The 19,714-nt window shown below is 32.3% G+C and overlaps 1 protein-coding gene and 1 long non-coding RNA gene across 2 annotated transcripts in view; both read left to right on the forward strand.

Annotated features, from left to right (window-relative positions):
- Positions 1–5,229: 5,229 nt before the first annotated feature.
- The window catches only part of LOC139425882 (uncharacterized), an 18,651-nt gene continuing 4,166 nt past the window's right edge, over positions 5,230–19,714 (forward strand). The window contains exon 1 of the long non-coding RNA XR_011636950.1: positions 5,230–6,653. This is a non-coding gene — a long non-coding RNA (uncharacterized lncRNA). The remainder of the gene's footprint in view (positions 6,654–19,714) is intronic.
- Positions 11,859–17,943, forward strand: LOC107449751 (low-density lipoprotein receptor 1-like). The gene is made up of 3 exons (XM_043048550.2): positions 11,859–12,002; positions 14,923–15,150; positions 17,711–17,943. The coding sequence occupies exons 1-3, from the start codon at positions 11,945–11,947 to the stop codon at positions 17,941–17,943; spliced, it is 519 nt and encodes a 172-aa protein (XP_042904484.1). The 5' UTR covers positions 11,859–11,944.

A 19,714-nucleotide genomic window follows, 5' to 3' on the forward strand; every position in this document is an offset into this window, starting at 1 on the left:
AAGTTTGCTTTAGGTAAAGCTTTAAAAAAAATTAGACACTTAAAAATATATTAAATTGTGAAAAAAGGCAGATGACGTAACGGCCTTGTCAACGAAATGATCTTGTCGATGAAATTATCCGTAGACGAAGTGATGGCGATGAAGAGGCTTGTCGATGTCGATTAAATGAACCGGACCCTGATTCCACGTGCAATAATACTTTAACAGATCATTTTAAGCTTATGTTGCTTCATATCCCAGATGGTGTAGCTTAGTTTCACCATCTACATAAAACAAAAGAATCTTTAAAATGTTGAAATCAGTAAAGTAATAAGGCATTTAAGAATACAGTTTGCTGAATCATTTTAAGTCCATAAAATGGTGAACTCTACCACAGAAAGCATGTATCCTTACGGCAACAATGTGTCGGAATTTTTTCTTTTTTGTCACATGAATGTTAAACCTTTTTTCAATAACGCAAAATTATTGCACTTTCAAACCTTTCATCCTAAAAGGATTAAAAATTATTTTTTAAAGCATTTTTTAAACAGTGTTGTCACTTAGGCCTATAATGACGTTTTAGTTGACGTCACACTAGCTATAAAATCAAATTGCATTGTCATTTAAAATATCATGACAAGGTGGATTTTACCTGAGCATACAAGACTTTGCGAAAAGCAACATTATAATTACCAAGATTTAAGATTATTTTCACCTTGAGACAAGCTTTATTAAAAAAAATAGCTCTTTAAAACACTAAGTCAACCTCGATTTAAGGTTTTTATGTAGAAGGTTGTTTTCCAAGGTTAAGGATTCGAGTAATGTGCGTGGAATAGAGCAGATTGTCACAGATTAAAAGGTTTACACGTAAACCGTAATACAAACCTTTTTAGGCTTACATTAAAAGGTTTTTGTGGAGTGAAAAGAAATCTTATATAGCTATCTAAGTAGTATAATAAATTTATCTATGTGTGTTTTTTTTCACCAGCCGAATCCAGATGTGGAGGATTTTATTGCGGCAACAAAGAATGTGTTCCTCAAGAATCTAGATGTAACGGACAGAAGGATTGCACAAACGGAAATGATGAGGAAAACTGCGAAGCTTCTGAGTGCGTCGAGGAAACTCATTTCAGATGCGATGAAAATAAATGCCTTCCAAAAGGACTTCTTTGCAATCTTCAGAGGGACTGTTCAGATGGAAGTGATGAAGATAAGTGTGGTAAATAAAGTGTTGCATAATTTTAATAAAACCGCGAGGCACAAAAATTTTCAAGAAAAATGGATGCAAAGGCCTGGTTTCTTAAGACAAGGGCCTTCTCTTGACTTCAGTTGAAAGTTGACCTACCCTGACCCCAGGGCTAAAGAAAATAGATGGGCTAGTTCACTCCGCTCTTAGAGCTGAAGCTACGATTTCCCTCTTTATGACGTCACTGTGTCCACAGATTTCGGAGATCGTAAGCAAAGATATTATGATATCTTTGCATCTTTCTCTTTGTAAAAATAAGTTAGACTTTTTCTGGTTATTAGCTTTCAAACTTTACGTAATTAACATATTATTTCCGATCATAAACATAGTTCAAAAAAACTTTCTTGGCCATTATATTAAAAAAAATACCATTTTAAACTTATAAAAATGTTTTACTAGTTGGCGAAAATGACACTATAAATACTTCATTTTAAAAAGTCCAGTTTTAACTTTAATTATTAAGAAAAATGAAAGCATATATCGACACTTTTTTTATCCACATATTCTTTTATAACAATAAGTTGAGTTAAATTTAGAATTCCTGATCTTAAAATATGCCGTAAATAACAATTTGTTCATACTTAATCATTAGGAAACATCTTCCTTAAACGCTAATTACTGAAACAAAATAATAATTTAGGTGCATAATGACATTAGAAATTTTACAATTGCTTATAGATATTTAAATTTACGATGATATAATTTATAGATATTTAAATTTAAGAGAATATAATTTAAAAAAAAAATCATAAATATTTAGAATAACAACATTAAAAAATATGTTATGAAATTAGGAAAATTCCAACTATATACTATATATTTTATTTATACTTTTTACTTACATTTTAATTTTCTTTGACTTTATCTATTTTTTAATTCTTTTCACCTGCCTTTCTTTATGAAGTAACGAGGCGGTTTCTATTTAGATAATGAATTTTTATAAAAGTTCTTTACGACAGAATAAACGTATTGCTGTTTTATATTAACTGTGTCATTTCGGAATCCATTCTTTACATAGTTGTTCATTTACTTTAGGGAACACGCGAAAAATTATACTTTTTCCTTTTGTTTTTATATCAGAATTTTTGCAAGTTGCAATCGCGCAAACTGGCATTTCGATAATAGTTTTAAATTCTTGTAAATTCACTGCAAAAACTGAGGAAAGTCATTATAGAAAATAACAAATGTCTTCGAATATCTCGCAAAAAGAAATGCTCCAATATTAGTTAGAGCTAGTAAGCCCGAACGCAAAGTGCGTAGTAAAAGTGCGAGCTTTGCACCAAAGTGACGTCACTAGAGAAAATCGGAGGATTGGCGCGGCGAGAGCTACTTCAAAGGAGTGAACCAGCCCTTCTATTCTCTGTAGCCCTGCCCTGACCCCAACAAGAAACTGTTTTGTAAACTCAGAGTGAGCAGTCTTTTCACCTCAGACATTATCTCGCATTGCGCATGCGTGAATGACATAAATAAATATTTATTTTGATTCTGTAGCTCGTTTTTAACTTTATATGTGTTATTGTAGACCAGTGTTTAAGAGGGAAAAAATGACCTTTTAATCTGAGACTACAGATCGTTTTAAGCCCGGACTCTTTGTATGATTTATATCTTCCAATATACAAATTAGGTTATTTTTTAAATTTCGGAGATTAATTACTACACGAAATCAAAATGTTGGCAGATTTCAACAATCTGTTGGCTGTTGTCCACCATTGCTTCTGCCGTTAATGTAATCCAACTACAATTGATTCGGACGGCAGTTGTCGTTCAAGCTGAGTGTTCGATGACGTATGCTGTCTTACGCACAAATTGACCAATCAGAGGTAAGCGCTCCCTCCAAGCTAACGTTTTGTATCGCCGATGTGTCCTAAGAAACCAGGCCTTAAGATTTGTTTCATTTTTCTACGGAAAATCGATTTATTTTTTCCCGCTAATTTTCAAAGTAGTTACAATGGTCGTGCAGTCTGTGGTCGAAGATCGCTGCTGACAAAGAAAAGAAAAAAGAAAAGAAAAACAGTAAAAATTCTTACAACTGCATGTCAATCCACTCTAATTGAAATACAGTTGTGAGAATGGGGTGGATATAAAAAACCCTTTGCCCTTTTTATGGACCTCCAGCGGCCGTTCAACCTATTGAGATGAGGAAATTTCAGATGTAGTATATTCAAAGGTATAAGCTTGAGATTCTAAAAACGACAACGGTTACGGCTTTATAGGTACATAGACTCGACATTTTCAAATTTGCGGCACCCATTTTTTTCGTTGCAAAAAATTCAGAGCATGCGAAAACCTTAAACACAGTGTTAAAAGGTACGTGTCTCACAAAATCTGGTACGCTATGCACGACTCACAAAAAGCAACTCTGCCCTCACCCAAAAACACATGAACAAGGAATCACATGAATGATAAAAGCATTGAACACACAAAAAACACAGGAGTATGAAAAAAATATTGACTCTATGAAGCGCAAAGATAGAGTCAGTGTACATGATAAGTAAAATAAATAAAGTAAAATAAATAAAGTAAAATAAAAATAAATAAAGTAAAATAAATAAAGTAAAATAAAAATAAATAAATTAAAAAAATCAAAGAATCATGTTCACTGGATATTCAACGAAGAAAACCTATAAAAAATGTGGCTCACAATTTCAGGCACAATAGTTGACGTTCTGAAATTTTGCGAGTAAGCGCCACCATCGGGGATTATAACATATGCTTTGTAACAGGCTGACGCTATGTAGCCATGTTGTTAATTAACAGCATACTAGAATTGCTGCTACACTATGCGCTGAATGACATCGTATGGATGGACGATGAGGTGCCTCAACAAATTTTATTTTTAAAAAATAAAATAGTAGACCGAATTTTGGGTTTACGATCCAAGTAGCACATATCTCAAAAACAATATCGTACGAACTTATCTTCGAATATTGTACAACATCGTTGCGAACCATTGTGCTATACACCAAAGAGCCATTACGTGATGACCAACCTCCATCTATAACAATTGGCTCGTCCAGCTTTTCATGGTTTCTCGCCCAGGAGCAATGTTTTCATGGGGCACATTAGGCCTATCAGACTATCTCTGACTACCTATCTGCACCTTGTGGAATCAATCTCAAGGTGGGTGCTAGCAATTTGGAGGGATAAAGATGGTCCTACATGTTTTTAGCAGGTTGGTCATAATGTAATGGCTCTTCGGTGTATAAAAATGGACCCCTTTCATAACGTATATTCAATATCGCAAAACGATATTGCTCGATATTGTAAAAAACGTTGGGGAATGTCGATCGATATCTCACAGCATTTACAAAACTTTGTACAATGTTGATCGACATCGTCAACACAAAAAAAAAAAAAAAACGGATGCCGAGGAATGCCGATAATCGCTAAAATTACGTTATTTGTTAAAATAAAAATTAGTTTTTGAAAATATTCATGACTGTTTGAAACTCGGAAAAAGCTGATAACAGAACCGTTGTAGCTTGCATGAAATTAAATTATTTTTTTATTACTAAAACTTATAAAATCTTAAAGTTTACAGCTTAGTTAATTTTGTTCATTGCTTTTATACCATCAATGTTCAACTCCGTAGTCATATAATTTTGAACCCAATCCAGAAGACAAAGGAACTCCTGGATCAAATATTGGAAGAAATTTTTTTGAGCCTTTAAATAAAACGGCAGGCAAAACTTCAAAATTCAAGTTTAAATCACCCATTAAATATGTACTTATTTGCATTTAATGCATTTTATATCGAAGTTTGTCTTCAGATTTTTTATCGTTGGTTTAAAAATTGTTAATTTTCTAGTATAATTAGATTTTTGTTTCACTTAGATGATGTGAGAAAGGAATCTACTGATATCGACAGTATTATTGATGAACTGGACGATTCAAGTGTAGTTTTTAAAGAGTTTTTTCTGAACATTTTCAAGCGAAATTCAACCAAATCTTAATACTNTTCTTCCATTACTTGCTATATCAAGAATCTTTTGCAGTAATTGCTTTGCGGTGCTAATCTATAATATATTATCTATAATCTTCAAAAGCTAAACATAAACAAACAGTCTTATAAGGAAATTCGAATAAAATACTACTAAAGCACCGATTAAATAAAGGCGCAGTTTTTGCAACGTAACGTAGTATAAAAAAAGGAGTAAAAGTAATTACAAATCTCAAAGAAAGTATTTTCTGATAATAGTCCTAAAGGATACAAAGTTTGCTTTAGGTAAAGCTTTAAAAAAAAATTAGACACTTAAAAATACATTAAATTGTGAAAAAAGGCAGATGACGTAACGGCCTTGTCAACGAAATGATCTTGTCGATGAAATTATCCGTAGACGAAGTGATGGCGATGAAGAGGCTTGTCGATGTCGATTGAATGAACCGGACCCTGATTCCACGTGCAATAATACTTTAACAGATCATTTTAAGCTTATGTTAGTTCATATCCCAGATGGTGTAGCTTAGTTTCACCATCTACATAAAACAAAAAAATCTTTAAAATGTTGAGAAATCAGTAAAATAATAAAGCATTTAAGAATACAGTTTGCTGAATCATTTTAAGTTCATAAAATAGTGAACTCTAACACAGAAAGTATGTATCCTTACGGCAACAATGTGTCGGAATTTTCTTTTTATTGTCACATGAATGTTAAACCTTTTTTCAATAAAGCAAAAATATTGCACTTTCAAACCTTTCATCCTTAAAGGAATAAAAAGTATTTTTTAAAGCACTTTTTAAACAGTGTTGTCACTTAAGATTCTTAGTGACGTTTTAAATGACGTCACACTAGCTATAAAATCAAATTGCATTGTCCATTAAAATATCGTGACAAGGTGGATTTTACCTAAGCATGCAAGACTTTGCGAAAAGAAACATTATAATTACCAAGATTTAAGATTATTTTCACCTTGAGACAAGCTTTATTTAAAAAAAATCGCTGTTTAAAACACTAAGTCTATCTCGATTTAAGGTTTTTATGTAAAAGGTTGTTTCCCAAGGTTTTGGATTCGAGTAATGTGCGTGGAATAGAGCAGATTGTCACAGATCTTATTTTAAGATTAAAAGGTTTACACGTAAACCGTATTACAAACCTTCTTAAGTTTACATTAAAAGGTTTTTGTGGAGTGAAAAGAAGCCTTATATAGCTATCTAAGTAGTATAATAAATTTATCTATGTGTGTTTTTTTTCTCCAGCCGAATCAAAATGTGGAGGATTTTATTGCGGCAGCAAAGAATGTGTTCCTCAAGAATCTAGATGTAACGGACGGAAGGATTGCACAAACGGAAATGATGAAGAAAATTGCGAAGCTTCTGAGTGCGACGAGGAAACTCAATTTAGATGCGATGAAAATAAATGCCTTCCGAAAAGATTTCTTTGCAATCGTCAGAGGGACTGTTCAGATGGAAGTGATGAAGATAAGTGTGGTAAATAAAGTATTACATAATTTTAATAAAACCGCGAATCACAAAAATAATCAAGGAAAATGGATGTAAGGGCCTGGTTTCTTAAGACAAAGGCCTTCTCTGGCTGAAAGTTAACCTACCCTGAGCCCAACAAGATACCGTTTTGTAAACTCAGAGAGCGCAGTCGTTTCACCTCAGACATTATCACGCATTGCGCATGCGTGAATTACATAAACAAATATTTATTTTGATCTGTAACTCGTTTTAAACTTTATATGTGTTATTGTAGATCAGTGCTTAAGAGGGAAAAAATGACCTTTTAATCTGTGACCACAGATTGTTTTAAGCACGGAATCTTTGTATGATTTATATCTTACAATATACAAATTAGGTCATTTTTTAAATTTCGGAGATTAATTTCTCCTCGAAATCAAAATGTTGACAGATTTCAATAATCTGTTGGCTGTTGTCCGCCATTGCTTCTGTCGTTAATGTAATCCAACTGCAATTGATTCAGTCGGCAGTTGTCGTTCCAGCTGAGTGTTCGATGACGTATGCTGTCTTACACTCAAATTGAAAAATCAGAGGTTAGCGCTCTCTTCAAGCTAACGTTTTGTATCGCCGATGTGTCCTAAGAAACCAGGCCTTTAGATTTGTTTCATTTCTCTACGGAAAATCGATTTCTTTTTTCCCGCTAATTTTCAAAATAGTTACAATGGTCGTGCAGTCTGTGGTCGAAGATCGCTGCTGACAAAGAAAAGAAAAAAGAAAAAGAATAGAAAAACAGTAAAAATTCTTACAACTGCATGTCAATCCACTCTAATTGAAATACAGTTGTGAGAATGGGGTGGTTATAAAAACCCCTTTGCCCTTTTTATGGACCTCCAGCGACCGTTCAACCTATTGAGATGAGGAAATTTCAGATGTAGCATATTCAGAGGTATAAGCTTGAGATTCTAAAAACGACAACAGTTACGGCTTTATAGGTACATAGACTCGGCATTTTCGAATTTGCGGCACCCATTTTTTTCGTTGCAAAAAATTCAGAGCATGCGAAAACCTTAAACACAGTGTTAATAGGTACGTGTATCACAAAATCTGGTACGCTATGCTCGACTCACAAAAAGCAGCTCTGCCCTCATCCAAAAACACATGAACAAGGAATCACATGGATGATAAAAGCATTGAGCACCCAAAAAACACATGAACATGAAAAAAAATATTGACTCTATGAAGCGCAAAGATAGAGTCAATGTGCATGATAAATAAAGTATATAAAGTCAAATAAATAAGGTAAAATAAAAATAAATAAATTAAAAAAATCATAGAATCACGTTCACTAGAAATTCAACGAAGAAAACCTATGAAAAATGTGTCTCACAATTTCAGGTACAATAGTTGACGTTCTGAAATTTTGCGATTAAGCGCCACCATCGGGGATTGTAGCATGTGCTTTGTAACAGGCTGACGCTATGTAGCCATGCTGTTAATTTACGTCATACCAGAATTGCTGCTACACTATGCGCTGAATGACATCGTTTGGATGGAAGATGACGCGCCTCAACAAATTTTATTTTTAAAAAACGTCCCTGAACAGTAGACCCAATTTTGGGTTTACGATCCAAGTAGCACATATCTCAAAAACAATATCGTACGAACTTATCTTCGAATATTGTACAATATCGCTGCGAACCATTGTGCTATACACTGATGAGCCATTATGTTATGACCACCCTCCATCTATAACAATAGGCTGGTCCAGCTTTTCATGGTTTCTCGCCCAGGAGCAATGTTTTCATGGGGCACATTAGGCCTATCAGACTACCTCAGACTACCTATCAGCACCTAGCCACGGTGGGTGCTAGCAATTTTGAGGGATAAAGATGGTCCTACATGTTTTTAGCAGGTTGGTCATAATGTAATGGCTCTTCGGTGTATAAAAATGGACCCTATTCATAACGTATATTCAATATCGCAAAACGATATTGATTGATATTGTAAAAATCGTTAGGGAATGTCGATTGATATCTCACAGCGTTTACAAACTTTGTACAATGTCAATCGACATCATCAACACAAAAAAACGAATGCTGAGGAATGCCGACAATCGTAAAAATTACGCTATTTGTTAAAATAAAAATCAGTTTTTGAAAATATTCATGCCTGTTTGAAACTCGGAAAAAGCTGATAACAGAACCGTTCTAGGTTGCATAAAATTAAATTATTTTTTTAATACTAAAACTTATAAAATCTTAAAGTTTGCACCTTAGTTAATTTTGTTCATTGTTAACAGATCATTTTAAGCTTATNTTTATATACACTTATAGTTAGTTCATTATTTTCAAAACCAAAATTTATGCTCGATGAAGTCCTTACTAAAATCTCCTGGAATTCAATATGTAGCAATAAAGGAAACGAAATAAAAATTAAAATATGAACACCGAAGTCGACTATTCAGGGGGTACCGGTGAATGAAAAGATACGTAACATATTAATAGAATGCTTAACTGTCAAGTTAAGCATTCTATTAATATATCCCAGTTAAGCATTCTATTAATATGTTATGGATCTTTTCTCTGACTTCTTTTTTTATAATAAAGAGTGTTGTTTCCCTTTTGTTTTAAGTGTTTCCTTTTCATTTGGTTTGCTTATGAAATCGCTGTTTAACCTGGTTAAAAGTGAGTTTTTATTTTTTGATGATATTGTTTGAGTTTCTTTTCTAAATTGCTTCTATGTATTTCATGTTTTTTCCTGGACTTCTATACAAAATCTTCGGAGAACTGAGGGAGGTACTTTAGGCATTTGCCTCTCCCTCAATAGAAAAGGTTTCGTTTTATGGCTACCGGGGCCGGTAGTCATTGAAGACGTCGTCTTCGGTGGTCATATATTTATTTTTACTTCGTTTCCTTTATTGCTTTAAAGAGCGTTTTTTTCAAAGAAGTTTTATCTATTTAGAATTATAAAAATGTTTTGTTTTCTTTTAGTACTGAAATTCAATAAAAATTCATATTCGCATACTAATTGGTTTAGTTTTAAAATTTTAATTCATCAATGTTTCATTAAAAAAAATTTTTTTTTTTTAAATATTGTTATTTGTCCTGTTATTTATTATTATTTTTCTCTATAGACCTTTGAATGTAACGATACATCACAGAGAACAATCTTCTTTATAGGAAACAAAACTCGAGACAGATAAACTTGCTTTTTTATATGATTCTCGAGAACGTATATGTGGCAGCTTTAGTTATGTAGTATTATCAAACCTATTTCTTAAGGACACTTTGGTAAATTAAGTTTTTATAAACATTAAAACAAATTACCAAATAAAATTTAAAGAATAAATTTAATTTAAACATAATTAAAAAATTACAATAGAAATAGCAATTTGAAAAATGCAAATTGAAATTGCAAATTGAAAAATAGCAATGTTTTAATAAAAAAAATATTAATTTTTATCTCTTGACAGATTTTTTTTTTAAAAATGTACATTAATTTTTTTTAAAACTTAATTTGAAAATAAAAAAATGGAAATAAATATTAATTGGAAGAGGGAATTTAGTCCACTGATTTTTTCTCAGGATTGAAGAGTGGCAGCCATGTTGTTTATAGTGTGTCTAAAGTAAGAACATCCTAGCCATTCGTCAAGACCCGAAGCGGGTACCATGGTAACGAGATATAACTGTTTCAATTAGGGGTGTGGGGTCATTGTTTGGTACAGGTTTTAGTTCCGGTCTGCGAAGGTAAGAGATTCTTTTTCTTTGACTACAGTGTTAGGCTTAGAATGAAAAGAAACCACACCCTCCCTGAAATGCACAATTCTTGTTTCCACAGCAGCTGAGGGACTCAGATTTTGGGGCGGGGCCGGGGGTGTTCTGTTGATTTATCGTTCTGTTACTCTTTCAAACTATACTAATACGCTTTTCCTCCCCCCCCCTTTTATTCTGTAGCAATATTTTTTCTTCAGGGTGTACACAAATCTTTCAACAAAAAATAAACACCTTTTAAGTACTTCTTAAGAACTCAAAAATATTTTCAAGCACCATAAATACTAACAAAATGCAAAATAAATTTTCCAACACTTTGCATTATCATGATAAAATAACTAAGTTTCTGACTAGGAACTCTTTTCTTAATTATATTAGCCACTAAAAAATGATCAAGAGATTTTTCAATTCGATATCAGAGGGTGGAAAATGAAATGTGAAACTGAGAACATCTTGAAAAATGCACACGAGAGTGCTAGAATCTCAAAGAACCCAGCTCACATGCGAACTCACACGTATTTCAGCAAATCTGTAAAATGATTGACGCTTTCATATGCTATGCACCGACGGCTCACCAAAATGGATTGTGGTTTAATGAATTGTGAAAGCGTATTACAAAAATTCATGTTTGATGAAGTGATTAACTTTTTTATTTTTAATATATTTAGTAAATTTAATATACATGATATATTAAGTTAAATATATATTTTTTCCTTTTCTGAAGAAGTTTATTTTAAAATATCAAGCAATTTCCAAACATCTATTGAATAGAGATTGGGTTTCCATTACAAGTATCCTTAAAAATAGATGCTTTAATAGACTTTCCAGATAGCAAAATAAGGTTTATTTTCACCCAGAATAAACCTTTTAATATAAACCTAAAAAGGTTTATATATTTTGGTATCGTGGAATAGAAAATATCTGTGGTACCGTATATTTTGCATTACAGAACTATTAGAATATAATGATAGTAGAAAATTGAATACTTTCTCTAAAGCGTTACTTTAAATGACATTTTAAATTTTACAAGGGACAGTTTAAAAATAATTTTAAAAACCTTTCCTAGCTAAATCCACGCAATTGGTTCATGAAAAATTTCTTCCCATTTTATAACTTTCAATAAAACAAATTAGTACAATTTGATATTAATGATAAATTTTTTAAAATATTTATCATGTAATTCAGTCTTTATAAACACTAGAAAGACTGAAACTTAATATATACCCATACTGACCAAAAACAGTAAAAATGTGAAAAAATAACTAAAGTGTAAAGAAATTTGTTTAAAATTAATTTTTAATATTTTTTTCAGTTATATAACAAGTTATTAGTAAATATTACCAATAAAAAAATTACTTCCTTTGAAACAAATAATTAAAAATATAAAAATAAAAATAATGAAGTCTTTTATCCTGACATTTTAATTGATTTCCGGTTGCTGATATACCCTTTTGTAAACTTCCTCATTTATTGCTTGTTAAGGCAAATCATTATTTGCAGTTTTTGAAATATTAACTCAGTGGTTAGTTGAGTATTCTATTGTATACAATGGCTCTACGTATAATAATTGCTTTGTTGATCCTCGTTGTAGTTTCTTCAACGCAAGGTAAGTTGGAAGCATGATAAAGATACTTTCAATTTATATTTAAATATTAAGATATAAATTTTAAAAATATTTTTGGAGTGGACTTGGGCGAAAATAAAATAATTTTTTGCTAGATCGAAAATGAATAGCGTAGGTCCCCATCACTTTTGATAGACATGGAGGAGTTTTCGGTAGTGATAGAGGTTTAACCTACTGAGTTCCAATAAACATTTTTACTGCCATTTTTTTCAGGTTATGTTATTATTAAATATTTTTGGGATTGTGATTGATTTATTAAATACAATATATTTAGTTTGACCCAAAAACTAATTTGATTTAAAAAAAATTTTTTTGATGGAGTTTAAAACTTTAAAGAGTTAGCAGTAAACTAGGACCTTGAAATAACGGCTCATAACGTACGAGAGAATGTAGCTCTCTAGTGTTGACCTCTTGATCTCACTCAAACCTTTATTGTTAAACGCATTTATGTAAAAGAACATCCTTCAATGCTTTTTTCCCTACTTTGTATTCCCTGAATTTATCTGTAGATGATCGAACAAATCACATGGTTTCCCATCTGCTCGCGGTGAGTATACTTACCAAAACCTTACAAAGGGTTAAAAAATAGGAGAAAATGCGATTTTTGCTTAAATACTGTACATCAGGCAAATAAACTCATAAATGCGATAAAAGTTTTTATTTAAATTCAATAAACTAATTTAATTATTTTTTAGTTTAATTTCGTTATGTTTTAGTCATGTAATTTTTTTTTAGTTGTTGCATAAAAATGATTCATTTTAGCTTTTAGAAATTTTTTGCTCTATGTCGGATATTTTTCTTCACATTTTGACCATGAAACTCAACTTAATAATAAGATGTTTGCATGCACGAAAGATTGATTGAATCGAATCTCTTATTTTTCTTATAATTTTTCTTTGTAATTAAAAATTCTGACCAAAGACGGTAAATTGAATTAAATTTTTACACAGTGTAGAAACATTAAAAATTTCTTAATCTATGTTTTTTTTTTTCATTATTTATTTTTCCTTATCTTTTACGTAATCAAATAGCCCAAACTGTTCAAGTTACAATTTATTGGACGCGTTGTCTCACGTGGTTATTATGAAAGCGCGCCCAACTTTTTTCTTTTTTTTTGTATGTTAAAAATAGATTTGTTTACTTTTTTTCTAATTTAGAGTCTGTTTAAGTAGCCGATTGCGACAAAGCAAAAACTGTCAAAATTCTGATTGGCGATAAAAATGGCAATAAAGTTCGCTTGTATTAATTAGAAAACAAATGCAACTAGCATTGGTTTCATGATCAGCTGAAATTTAAGTAATCTCGCTAGAAAGTTTTGTCGAAATTACGATTGACGATAGATTCTATTTGGCGACAAAAATGGCGATATAAATTCTGCTTGTTAGTGAAAGAAAAATTGAAGCAAGCCTATTCATCATGCTCAGAACGCAGTTCAATTTTGAACACTTTTCGACATGAGGTCAAACTAGGTAGTGGTGATAAATTCACGATAAATTCTAATTGTAACGGTCAGAAAATGAATGAAATTCATAGAGAACGCAACCCCAATATATGCTTTAGCAAGTCGGATTTCCACATAGCAAAATAAGATTTATTTTTACTTAGCAAAAACCTTTTCATGTAAACCTAAAAAAGTTTGTAATGCAGTTTACGCGTAAGCCTTCCAGCCTTAAAATGAGATCTGCGACCATCTGCTCTATTCTACTCACGTTATCCTTATCCAGTGTTTCCCAAAGTGTGGTAAGCGTATCCCAGGGGTACGGGAACAGTTTATCGGGGATGTGTATTCTAACGCGAAATATCTTGCAACAAACGAGAATTTCAAGAAATTTCATTTAAAATCAAAGCTAGCCATGGAAATTTACGATTCGCATTTTTTTATTGGCTATTTTTTTGCAGATTTAACATTCAATAATTAATGATGACAACAGCTAGTTGAGATTTTTTATTCTTGTGCAATTTTTTTACTGTAAAAAATACATTCATTTTTTCATTAGTGGTCCACAGTTTCGAAAAATTTAGAAAGGGTATACAAAATTCATAAGTATGGGAAACACTGCTATTCCAAAACCTTAGAAAACAACCTTATATATAAAAACCTTAAATCGAGGTTGTCTCACCGTGATAAAAATACATCAATAAAGCTAGCCTCAAGGTGAAAATAATCTTATATATAGGTAATTATAAGATTTCTTTTCGTAAAGTTTCGCATGCTTAGCTAAAATCCACCTTGTCTTGAATTTTAATGGACAATACAATTTGATCCTATCGCTAGTGTGACGTCACTAAGAATCTTAAGAGACAATACTTTTTAAAGAAGCTTTAAAAAATAATTTTTAATCCTTTTAGGATGAAAGGTTTTGAAATTGCAATATTTTTTCTATATTGAAAAAGGATTTTTAGTACAAACATTTTCGTGAGACAAAAAAGAAAATTCCGACACAAGGTTGATGTAAATTTACATACTTTCTGGGTAGGAAGTGAAAAAAGAAATTGAACTGTAAGGAAAGAGAAGCAAGCAAACTGTTTTACTTCTAACGAAAATAAAAATGTTAAAAATCATAGAATATAAAAAAAAAATCAAAAGTTTTGGCTCTCTTACCAGAGAAACCTATTTGTCTGCTTATGTGCATACTATCACTAGAAATTAGTAGAGCAGAAGATGTTTTCATGTTAAAGAGAACAGCAGCTTTCTCTTTACGGGAATTTTTTCTTTTGCTACCTATACCTTTTCTATGTCACGTGTGTGTCTAAATAAACGATTGAAAAGACACATGGTCCGTCCATTATTCACTTATAATTTAAGAATAACTCAAATCATCTCTATATCTCGAATATCTTAATCACTATTATAAGCCTATCTATTTTGTAACTGATTTCGATATTTATTTTTTTGTTACAGCTTGTCCATTCGGATTTCAGTGCGACGATGGATATTATTGTTTTGATAAAAGGAGGGTTTGCGACGGAGTGAAAGATTGCAAAGATAACAGTGATGAACGTGATTGCCATGCCATAGTATGTGACCCAGAAACCGAATTTCGGTGTCGAAGCGGGCAATGCATCCGGAAATCAGACGTGTGTGATAGCTTTCTTGAATGTAGAGATGGCAGCGACGAATCAAATTGCAGTAAATAAATCTTTATCTATAGTTTAAAATATTTAGAAGCTCCGAATCTGCTCGCTTCACGCCACAACTAGCCAGATCCAGATAGCAAAAAAAGGTTTATTTTAACCCACCAAAACCCTTTTATTGTAAACCTATTAAGAATTGTTATGCGGATTACGTGTAAGCCATCTAGCCTTAAAACGAGATCTGTGACCATCTGCTCTATTCTATGCACATTACCCTAATTCAAAACCTTGGAAAACAATCTTATATATAAAAACCTTAAATCGAGGTTGTCTTAGCGTGAAAAAAATCCTTCAAAAGCTAACCTCAGGGTGAAAATAATCTTGAATCTAGGTAATTATAAGGTTTCTTTTCGCAAAGCTTTATATGCTCAGCTAAAATCCACCTTGTCTTGAAATTTCAATGAACAATGCAATTTGATGCTATCGCAAAGTGTGACGTCAGCTAGGACATCAACTAAGTGACAAAACGTTTTAAAAAAGATTTAAAATAATTTTTAATCCTGTTAGGACGAAGCAGCTATATTTTAGCTTTATTGAAAAAAGTTTTTTAGTACAGATATTTTCGTGTCAAAAAGAAGAAAGACATAAGGTTACACGCTTTCTGGGTTTTTTTTTTACTTGTCCATTTTGTTTTGTAACTTTCGCATTAAATCAAGAACGAGGTAATAAAATAATGATTTCAAGAGCGAGACAAATTTTTTGACGTTGATGAGTAAATAATCATTACTTAAAGCATAAAAACAGTCAAATAATTACGTATTTTTACATAAATTTCTTTTCTGTGTTACGTCAATTTTTTTTTGCTCGTTAAAATCGCAATAATTTTCAAACAAAATACAACTTCCAAAAAACAATACCACGTGTTAAATTTATAATTAAAAACGGCCCAATCAGCATATTAACTTCAACTTTGTCATTTCATTTTAGTCGGAATTATAGAGCATAACTAAAGCAAGAGCGTACGGGGCAGTTGTCACAGGCCCCCACATCAGAGGGGGGCCCTAAATCAAATAGAAGGTTTATTTTAGGTTTTCTTCTGAACTTTTTTTCAACTAATGAATGTTTTTTTAAACATAATACCTGTACAGTGTAAAACCGTCAATTTTATGTTAGCTTCTGCATTAATCTATTGTATGAACACAAAAAATCTTTGTTACGTAAATCCATGGTTTTCTAGCACAGAATTAAGCTAAACTTTCACATTGACAATAAACATATCTGGCCAATCAAAAGCATTTGTTTTCTACATATCACAAATGAATGAAGCAGAGGGGGGCCCCAAAGTTGTTTTAGCCTCTGGACCCAATTTGTGGGTCCCAAAGTTTTTTCCCAATTTGTGGGCTCAAAGTCGGGTCCAGGCGAAGTAGGTCAGTCAACATAGTTTTACTTTTAAACTTCAAGTTTTATCTTCACATAGTTGTTATAGAGTCAAACTAATTGAATATAAATCATATCATTATGTATACCAATTAAATAGAGTGAAATACTTGTATAAATCAAAGTATTGTTAAGTCTAAAATGTGCATTTCGCTAAAAAGATGGATTACCCTGAATAACTTAAGATCTATTGATCGAATCCTTGCGTTCTAGGACTCAATCTTAACGGCTGTAGGGGTGATATTAAATATGCTAATCAATAAATGCAGACGATTTTTAATTTAAAATCAGACACAAAAGCGTATTTTGTCTGTATTAACATACCTTTTTTTCCATGGATTTGGATTTTGGGGTACCTGCAATCTGGGAAATATTGTTCCAATAGTTTGATCAGATTGGACCCCTTTACATTAACTTTACTTTTTTTCGTATTTCGCCATATCACGAGAGCTTTTTGAATGAATTGAAAAAAATTTGCACACAGTTATAAGATTCGTTTTTCTAAAGAAAATTCTATGCAAAATAAGTTGTAGTAAATATTTTTTCTTATTTTTTAAATAAATAGTAGAAAAAATTTTGAATCTTAATTTGTACAATTTCTCACATCATTTTAAAGTATATAATTTTACAAGGCAAATGCAAAATTTGAGCGGTTGCAATGGGTTTAAGTGGTTATCGAGAGCCTCTTTGAACCCTAATCCAATTTTACACCCGTAGTTAATTGTGAAATTTCGAGGGGTGGAAGATTCCTCCCCGGCATCACTGGTATGCGGGCAAAGACTCAGGTTCTTCATTCGCCCTCAATTGTGACAGAGCGTCTAAAACCGCAATTTCCAGATTAGCAAGTGGTGACACAAAAAATCTCTCGTTTTTCGAAGGCAGGAGAATCTTCGCGGTTTTCTCCAAAGAATAAACTGAGCAGACTTCTCCCGAAAACATCCTGGACACTTTGAGACTTTCCAGAGAGGACATATACTTATCTCCCCTTCTGGGCCTCGATTTCTTTAGGTTCAACGGTCTGATGGACCTTGTCAGACTTCGTCATGCATTGGAGGATAAACCACAACAACGGCATCAACAAGAACAACCAATTTTGATAGACATATTGTTGAGCCACATTTCTTAGTGTTTCTACATTTTTTAAGAAAGTGATAATTTGTTTGTTTCATTACATTTAGCTGAATCAGCCTGCCGAGGATTTTTCTGTGGAGATGGAGTATGCTTACGTTCTTCTAAGAGATGTGATAACAAGGAAGATTGCGTTGATGGCTCTGACGAAGAAGGTTGCATTCCTTTTTGCTCTGAAAAATATAAATTTCTGTGTGAGTTTGGATGTATCCATAGGCACCTCCTCTGTGACGGACGTCAACACTGTCGCGATTTTTCCGATGAGAAAGACTGTGGTAAGTGACATTTTTAAAATTTACAAAGTGCAAAATAAAATCATAAAAGCACAAATAAACCGTAACAGATCAATTTATTTGAACTAAAATTTATGAAAGCTGACAACGAAATGAAATAAACTGATTGCTGCTTGCTGACGTCACAAAACCTAAGACGCTGATTGGTTAAGGTAGAAAAAACAAACTTGCATGGAAAGTGGAACATGTTCTATTGCCGTCCAAGGACTTGGACCAAATATTTGGATGATCGTTTACGTGATCCAAGCTCAAAGCAAAACAAGTTTCCATCAATATCAATCAATCTTCGTTCAAGAACTTGGGTCGTTCAAACAGGCCTTAAGGTATGGGCTACACTTAGTTAAAAATATTTGTTCAGATGATATTTTTAAGCAAATGAAATCAGACTAAAAAACGGTATCCTTAACAAATGAGGGTGGTGTAATTATATATATATATAAAAACGATATTATAAACTTATATAAAGCGATGAAGCAATATTATTTATCACATTACTATGGGCCATTGCTGGAGATTAATCTTCGTATCTGAAGCACGCGTGTCAGAACCTAACTCAAATCATTGATGATCTTATAGGGCGCCGGAAGCTCACTATATGGTGGCATCTAAGACATTTCTATCTAAGACATTTATCTGAAATTCTACTTGACAATGCTGAATCACTGTCCTGGATATAAATTTGAGCAAATTTGTGATTTTGATTATGAAGAGGGATCAAGCTTGCTGTCGCAGTAACATTGACATCACCTTTAAAAGTTTGACAACTGATCCCTTTAAAAGAAATTTCATGAGATGGGCAAAAAGCTGCCATCGTAAATGCAGAGTTTTACGATCGAGCATTCTGTTTAAAGTTAATTGCATCAGAATGGCTGCCAAGTAAACGATCTTTTAATACTTCTGGATATTCCAGATTGACGAGCTCAACTTTGCCAAGAGGCCAGCAATTAAATTTCGTTCTGCCATGCTCTGCTGGAAACGAAAGAGCACCACAGTTTACACATTCATCGCTGAATGTACCAACAGAAAAAGGGGGTATAATGTGACTGATAAAGACTCATCAAGGTATTCGTTTTCATTTAAACGTCTTGACTCTTCAACGTTTTTTCGCAGCGCATTCCGCCGTCGCGTATTGATAGCACTAAGATTATTTTCCAGATAGTTCTGTGCTGCTAAATTATGTTCAACTCTATGTCGCTTTTGATATCGCCTAAGATACTCACGGTGATCCATGTTTTATAAAAGATATAAGTTTTTTAAAATAAACTCCGTTCAATATATTTTAATAATTTGGAATGTAAATAGTTTCTTTAGAGAGTGTTGATTCGCACTTCCAATAACTCTACCAGACTTATCAAAGCTATTAAAATATATTGGAATTCTAAAATAAATAACTGATTTCTATCAAAACAAACATTCTATTATAAAACTTTAGAACAACTATCTTTTTACATTGCCACTCAAAATTATTAATAAACATTGGATAATATTGCGTTAATGACACTTTCAGCTAATGACGTCTTAAACAAACGTTTGCATAAAGTTTAGTACACAATAATCAGATATAATTGCCTGCATAAATAATCGTTCGGTATTTATATAGCTTAACGTAACAAGTGTAAGATTTTTTTTTTTTTTTTTGGAATGNTTTTTTTTTTGGAATGGCGATGTTATAATTTTGTTGTTGAGTTAATAAATCTTCCTTTTTATAAATGTAATAGTCGAGTTTTCTTAAATATTTGATTCGAAGTCCTCTGAGTTTTA

This window comes from Parasteatoda tepidariorum, chromosome 6 (assembly GCF_043381705.1).
Source record: "Parasteatoda tepidariorum isolate YZ-2023 chromosome 6, CAS_Ptep_4.0, whole genome shotgun sequence".
NCBI lineage: Eukaryota > Metazoa > Arthropoda > Arachnida > Araneae > Theridiidae > Parasteatoda > Parasteatoda tepidariorum.

What these genes read in the sequence shown, in the direction of transcription:
- LOC107449751 (XM_043048550.2), top strand. Translation starts at nt 11,945, where the DNA reads ATGGCTCTACGTATAATAATTGCTTTGTTGATCCTCGTTGTAGTTTCT. An exon ending in TGTAGTTTCTTCAACGCAAG is followed by an intron (nt 12,003 to 14,922) that starts GTAAGTTGGAAG and finishes TTTTTGTTACAG; the next exon opens with CTTGTCCATTCGGATTTCAG. An exon ending in CAGCGACGAATCAAATTGCA is followed by an intron (nt 15,151 to 17,710) that starts GTAAATAAATCT and finishes CATTACATTTAG; the next exon opens with CTGAATCAGCCTGCCGAGGA.